Source organism: Eumetopias jubatus, unplaced genomic scaffold, assembly GCF_037043125.1.
Source record: "Eumetopias jubatus isolate StellerSeaLion01/CBP00866 unplaced genomic scaffold, mEumJub1_p1.0 scaffold_2, whole genome shotgun sequence".
Classification (NCBI taxonomy): Eukaryota; Metazoa; Chordata; class Mammalia; order Carnivora; family Otariidae; genus Eumetopias; species Eumetopias jubatus.
Genome location: NW_028274808.1, coordinates 34667592 through 34674650, shown reverse-complemented (window position 1 = coordinate 34674650; position 7059 = coordinate 34667592). Strand labels below are relative to the sequence as shown.

Here is a 7059-nt window from a genome sequence, read left to right as displayed (position 1 = left end):
CCCAACTCTCCCTCCTCCCCCTAAAACCAAACCAATCAAAAAAAAAAGAAAAAAAAAAACAAGCAAAAGGAAAAAAAGAACCTTACACCTAAGAAAAAGAAAAAAAAAAAATAAAAGAAAGGAAGAGGGGCGGGGAACATGTAGTTATTTGTGTGATTAATATTATTATTTGGGGAACACAGACTTTTTGCATACCATTGACTCGTGTGGGCCGTTAATGCACTTATATTCCCAGCTTGTAAGCTAACATTATAGTAAATAAATACACAGTCCGGTGGGGAGGGTCTGGGCGGGGGATCCCGGCAGGGACAAGCAGAAGTGGAGGTTGCAGCGGCGAGGCGGTGGGTGGGGGCGGGGAGGGAGGCGGAGGGGGGGAAAGGAGAGGAGCGGCGGGTGGGTGCCAAGAGCTGTAGTTACTGGTATCCCAGTGCGGAGGCTGAGGCTAGTCTCTGTCCGTACAGCGCATACGGTGAGTAGTAGGGTCCGGCTGTGGGGAGGGAGGGCACGGCCAGGCCCCCAGCTGTGGATAAGTGGCTCTTGCCATAGGGGTGGTACCGGCTTAGCCCCAAAGTGTGTGGACTCCGCAATGACAGCGACCCGGGGCTGCCGGGGGCGGTGGGCGGGGGGAGGTGCAGATGGCAGGAGGCTGCGGCCGCGGCGGCTGCGGCGGCGCTGCCCAGGCCCGAAGCCCCGGGGTAGGCGGCCAGAAGTTTCTCGGCGCCCGGGAGGGCCGTGTGAGTCCGTAGGTGGCTGAGCAGCTCCTCCGAGGTGGCGAAGCGCTTGTCACACGGCCCGCTGGCCGCCACCCAGTTGCAGCTGTGCGGCAGCGGTTCGTTCTGCAGCATGAAGCCGTAGGTGTAGAGTGGGTGGCCGGGGAGCGCGGCCTGGGCGGCGCTGGACGAGAGCGCAGCGGGCTGTAGCGGGTGCCCGGGGTACACCAGCGGGTAGCCCCCCGCCTTCAGGCCGGGCCCCGCGGGCTCGTGCGCGCTGCAGGTGGAGCAGCTGGAGCCGCCGAGGTGCGAGGCGCTGTGGTAACCTCCCAGGCAGTAGGGGTCGCGGCATAATCCCTGCAGGAAGGAGGGCGGGGAGGCCCCGGTGAGCGGGCTGGAGCTTGGGGGCTTGCCCGGTGGCAGGCCCAGGCCCCCCGACAGCTGGCCTCCCACCAGGCCAGACTTGCTAGGATCCAGGCCAGGCACGAACTGAGACGGGTAGCCGGCGTAGGCGCCCACGATGGAGCCGTGGTAGCCGATGCTGGAGGGTGGCAGCGGGAACACGGAGTGGCCCGGTTTGTAGGGGGACACGGGCGCCACGTGGCCGGCCCCCACCAGCGCCGAGGGCGGCTCGGACTTGCGCCCCGAGGCCCCAGCCTCCGCGCCACCCCCGTGTGCGCTGGGCTCTGCACCGCTGCCGCGGCTCACGGCCGCAGCCTCCGGGCTGGGCTTGGGCTCCTGGTCTTTCTTGTCCAGCTCCCCGCCGCCACCCCCGCCGCCGTTCTTGCAGTCAGAGTGGTGCGGGGAGCCGCCCCGAGAGCCACCAGGCGAGGAGGACGACGACGACGCAGAGACCGGCGCTCCATGCGGGGGGAAGGGCGTGCAGGCGGCGCTGGGGACCCTGAAGCCCGCCTTGTCTCCTGGGGACAGGGAGGACGAGGAAGAGGTGGAGGACACGGAGGAGGAACCGCCGTCTTTGCGGGAGTCGCCGCCGCCGGAGCCCTTGGAGTAGGGCTTGAAGCTGGACTTGTCCTCGGCAGGGGAGTCCCCCAGCTGCTTGAGGGCGGCAGACGCGGAGGCGGCGCCCGTGGCGGAGCGGCCGGGGTCCTTCTCCGCTCCCAGCCCGTTGGCCGCTGCTGCTACCGAGTTGAGCTTGGACGAGGGCGGCGGGTCCGGCTTGCCGATCTGCGAGCAAGTCTGGGCCAGCAGCGCCAATGGACTCTTCTTGGCGTCCAGCTGTGGGAGACAGCGGCAAGGGAAGGGAGAAGGGGGTGAGACCGGTACGACGGAGCAAGCGGGATGTCTGGGGAGCTGGGTGGGCGCGGAGAGCCCCGGCGGCGGCGGCGCGACGGGACGGGAAGGCCTGGGGTAGACGGTCTGAGAGCAAGGGCCGGGCGGGGCGGCGCAGCAGGCTGGAACTGCGCTCGCAGAGCACGAGTGGGATCTCTCGTTCCCTCGGGTCCCAGAGCGCGGCACAGGCCCGGGGAAATGGGGCAGGGGAAGTGGTCCACCAGAGGCCGCCGCGGGAGCAGGTGACTGGTCTGGAGTCGGGGCTGGGGGAGGGGCTGTGACTCGCCCCCTACCCTCTAATCTCCCCCTCCCCTGTGCCCAGGAGAAAACTTATTCCTTCAGTTTGGGGAACTTCGCTTGGGACGGGTTTCTGGCCGTGGCGCCGCGAGGTAGGAGCCGGGAGAAGCGCATTCTAAAGCTAGGGCTGCCGTTGGCGCTCTCCTAGTAGCCCCTCCCTCCCGGGGAGGGCACCCAGGCAAGTGGGAGGAAGAAAGACCTGGGATCGGGAGTGCCGGGGCGTAGTGCGCTCTAACCGGATGGGACAGAGGCGGAGTGGGACGGGGGCGATCCGGCTTGAAAGAGACCAAACCGGTGTGTGTGGGGGGGTGGGGTGGGGGGTGAGGGGGGGAGGCAGGAAAGGAGAGATCATCTCTAGCCTGGAAACTGGGTGCCAGAGGAAAAGTAAAGGACCCAGTGGAGACTCCAAGAGCAAACACGTAGCTCTGAAAGGCGAGTGTGGAAGGGGAAACCTTCCACGGAGAAGCCTGGGGAGAACCCGGTGGACTCCGATCCCTGTTCCTTCGGTCCCCCCTCACCCCGTCCGCCGGCGTGGCCGGACCTGGGCGTCACACCGAGCCCCCGGGCGCAGGGAGTAGGGCCGCGGGCCCGGCAGTGGTGGGTGGAATGGGGCCCGCGCTGGGCGGGCAGCGACCAGGAGACTGACCTCAATGGGGCTGACGGGAGTGGAGGACAGCGGTTGCAGGTACTCCGGGTGCAGGAGGTGGCCGGTGTGAGCGCTCAGCATCTTCAGGACCCTGATAGGGAGCCGGTTCGCCTGGCGCAGGGGGTCCGCCGGGGGCAAGAGGGACACCGCCGCCGGCACCGCCGGCCTCTTCCCGCCGCCGCCGCTGCCGCTGCCGCTGCTTTCGGGTGTCCTTGGGTTAGATCCAGCGGGCGAATCGCTCATTTGGAGGAGGCAGCGCCACTGGGGGGGCGGGGAGGGAGGGGGAGCACCAGGGAGGCGAGCTCCCGGGGCGGGTGGGCTCGCTCCGCAGCGTCGAGCGCGGTGCAGCAGTCGCTGCGCCTCCACCCCTCCTCCACCGACGCCGCCGCAGCCGCCGCAGCCGCCGCTAGCCCCGGCGAGCAACACAAAAACCTTCGCCTTCCCCGAGCCGCACGTCAAATAGCCGCGATCGGCAGCCACACTTCAAAGGGATCGCCGCGCCCGCCCAATCGCAGCTCTCGCCGGGACCCCGGGGCGGGGAGAGCGGCGGGCGGAGGCCGGCGCCGCCGGTGGGAGGGGAGAACCTTAAAGGGGCCTCGCCCGCGCGCCGCCGCAGCCTCGGCGTCTACCACCCGCGGTACTCCTTCCCTCCCCCGAGCCGGGCCGCCCTTGCCCCGGGGTCCCATAGAGGACGAGACTTCTCCAGGACCTTGGGCTCCGCACCCTATCCTCCGCTGGCTTTCCTGTCTCCCTCCCCTCTCCCTTCACACCGCCGGGGGTGGTGCTGGCCGGGTCAGTCACCCGCCAGCAGAGAGTGTCTGGGGTGGGGCGGATTGGGGTGGGGCGTGGGGGGTGGGTAAGGGCGCTAGGCGCTGGCTCCGTCGAAGCCGAGTCCCAGCCTCTCCCGGAGGCCGCCTAGGGGCGGGCCACGCCTCCAGAGCGCCCGCCTAGCTCGGCCCTGCTCCCGCTCTGCTCCGGCTCAGCTCCGGCTCTGCTCCGGTCCAGCTCTCTTTCCCTAATTGGCTTCTCCCTGGTGTGCTCACTTGGAAGCGCCCGAGCCTTGGAGGCGTCCACGGCTCTCGGGACGCGGCGTCGCCGCTCCAACTACTTTGAGCCTGTCCTGTCCGAAGCCTGCAAGTTTGAGGACTCCCTTCCGGGGTGAGATGGTCGCGACGAAGCGCGGTGTTCTAGGCTGTGCCCACCGCCCGGACGCGCCTGGCGAGCGTTGCCTGCACACTGATTTATAGGTTCGGTCCTGGGTGTGTTTCAGGTTTCTTACAGTGTCTGTTTAGAGGCGCACAATTCCCTTACTGCAGCGCGCCTAGCTGCTATTTTGGGGGGACCCAGGATCACTGGAGAGGCCAGTATCCCAGAGGAGGGGGGTGGAATCTCTCTCTACGTGCTGCACGTCGATACAGACTCCAGAGTTGCGCCTTCCCATTCCCATCTTTTCTTCTCGTGGGGGGAAAATGCACTAGCTTTTCCCAGGGAAATCTTGGAATAAAAACTTTTTGTTAAAAATAACAATACCCTCCCCCTCCGTCCCCCCGCCTTTTAGATTAAGTGTGTATTGCCGGCTTCGCGCTTGGCAGAGATTTTACAGAGTCATAAGTACTGACATTAAAGTTCCCGGTTGGCGGATCATCAGAAGGTGAAGCTGGTCCTTTGTGCGCCGGCCTCTAGGGAGACCACTTTCCCGTGCTCTCAGCGGCCAGTGGAGGCGCGCTGGTGACACTGCCTCCCTTCGAGTACCACTTTCTCAGACCCAATCCATCACGCTGATTGTCAGGCCTGTCACTCGGGGCATATTGCTCTGGGACTAACCCTCCCTGACTCTGCCGCGTTGATCTATGCCTTGAAACAACATGAGAACCCAAGATGGGGATAGGTGATTTCAGAGGGGTCCTCCAAACGGAAAGAAAGAACCCTCTCGGAAATAACAAATAGCAATCCCAGACATTTATCATGCTCAGGAAAGGAGGCAGCAGGCACCACTCCCGGGCCATATCAATCATACACTAAACTAAATGTACTCCCTGTATCCCTGCTGCTTTTTGGGGTATGCATGGACCTCTTAGAAATTACACAGGCTCTGCCTACCCCAGTTTTAATCCTGGTAAAGTCAGGTTGAAACCAATGCTAAGGGATGCCTGGGCTGTGAGGTATCTTCCATATTGCAGCAAGAGGGGTACAAGAAGGGGGGGTGATCCCATCTATGTGGTGGTCTCTGTGCCCCCCCCCCCAATGCCAGCCTCTGTGCTTTCTGACTTCACTGCCAAGGCCAGTACCTCATTTAAAAGTCCATGGCAGGGCTGCTGCAACCTACAAGGCTATTTGGCTTTGGGGAAATTGCTACCCAGACCGAGAACAGAAGAAAGCCTTACAGACTGGAAAAGGGTGGGCCTCTATAGGCACCCTAGAGGAGGACGAGCTGGGAAGAGAGGAGACCCAGGAGGCAGAGAGAGATGAAAGACTCCTTCTTGATTATTGTATCCAGCCCAGCTGTGAGAGCCAGCCAAAAAATCCTTCCAGGACCCAAGCAGATGTGTTAGGGATGATTAATGGGAAATCATTGGGGAGAGAGAAGAGGAATTTGGAAGGAAAAGAGGGGTAGGAGGCCGCAGAGAGGAGAGAGGGGAGAATAGAGGATGATAGAATGTTTAGAGGAAAAGAGAAGAAAAAGGTAGTGAATGATTGAAAGGGAAGGAGAAAAGAGGGGATGAGGGTAGACTGGGCAGGCTCTGGGTGGGAGGTGAGCAATTTGCCTCGGTATTAACATATTGTCCTTAAACGCCCACGCCCACAAAACCCCACCCACGTTCTTAGCTCAGAGCAGTGATCACAGATAGAACAGTGGATACCTGACAGCACTGAGGCCACACCAGGCCTGTTTCCCCTCTCCTGGAAAGTGCTAGCAAGGGAATGGGGACACCTTTCCTTTCAGGGTGCTGGTGAGAGCAGCAGTTCTCTGGCTTAATCCACCTAATTGCCTTAGGAGAGAAAATGGGTTACCATACTTAGACCAGGGGCCTAATTAAAACACGAAGAGACAATGATTGCAGTCGGTATTTGACATTCATTTAGCTGAAGCCCTAACCTATGGAGTCCTAACTGGGACCCCAGTGGCCTACAGCAAGGGCAGTATTCAGAGGAATGGCTTGCCACCTGGCAGAGAGTAAGGCTCAGTATTGAGTTAGGCCATATTTATTTCAGGCATGAAATATATAGCATGGCGCTATAGGGGTGTGGTTGAAAAGCCCCTGCAAGATGTTGTACAGGACATACAGCCCATGTCCTGGCCTTGCAGAAAAGTGGCAGATGTATGGTTAAGGAGCCTTCCCCTCTCCAGGACCTGCTCAGGTTGCCCTGGGAGTGAGCAGCACCATTAAGATAGGATGGGGTGAAGGCTGCTGGAGGATGGCCCATGCCATTCTGTGTGTCAGGCACTCTATAAGCCTTAGGTACTGTTCTCCCCATTTCCAGCTGAAGAGAGTGAGGCTGGAAAGGTTAGTCCCTTCCCCAAGGTCACTTGACCCGTGAGTGGCAGAGCGGTCACTTGGAATCGGGTCTGTCAGAGCCAGGCCTTTGAACCATGCTGCTGTGGTGGGCCTGGGCCAGGGCAAGTCAACCTCCCTTCCCTTTTCCCCACGTATCATTTGAAATGTAAGAGTGGCCTCCAAGAGTCAGGAAACCAGAAGCAGACAATGTGTGTCCACATGTTCAGCCCTTGGTACAAGGGGAGTCCCAGGTGAATGATGGCTGTGATCCATGCATCCGTGGCCTGGCACTCTGGAGACCAGTCTCGGCAGTAACTGGATCCGGAGCCTCTCAGCACTGGGGACCGCCTGCCCGCAAGACCCAAGCTGTCCCAGAATTTGACCCGAAATGAGAGTAGCCCTCCCCCAGCCTCCAGTCAAAATGTGTCTTTTTAAAAAATGTCCCCCACCCCCAAGCCATCAAGAAAATCCTTTAGGAATTCTGAATATTTATAGATTTTTTTTTCACTACTTCAATTTACATAAAATTCACCGCCCAGGAGAAAATGCCTGAGTCAGGCTGAGAGCTAGAGGTGGTGAATTTGTTGTGTGGGGGTTAATGTGGAGTTTTCAGTCCTCG

At 61.1% G+C, this 7059-nt stretch overlaps 1 protein-coding gene across 1 annotated transcript; it reads right to left on the bottom strand.

Moving 5' to 3' along the window:
* Positions 1–347: 347 nt before the first annotated feature.
* On the bottom strand, positions 348–3370 carry ZNF703 (zinc finger protein 703). Its single transcript, XM_028095336.2, has 2 exons — positions 2944–3370; positions 348–1946 (listed from the first exon to the last, which is right to left on the bottom strand). The coding sequence occupies exons 1-2, from the start codon at positions 3184–3186 to the stop codon at positions 414–416; spliced, it is 1776 nt and encodes a 591-aa protein (XP_027951137.1). The 5' UTR covers positions 3187–3370; the 3' UTR covers positions 348–413.
* Positions 3371–7059: the final 3689 nt, after the last annotated feature.

Excerpts from the sequence above, each read along its gene's own strand:
- ZNF703 (XM_028095336.2), bottom strand. The coding sequence starts at position 3,186 with ATGAGCGATTCGCCCGCTGGATCTAACCCAAGGACACCCGAAAGCAGC. Across the intron at positions 1,947-2,943 it reads CTCCCGTCAGCCCCATTGAG|CTGGACGCCAAGAAGAGTCC; the intron begins GTCAGTCTCCTG and ends TGTCTCCCACAG.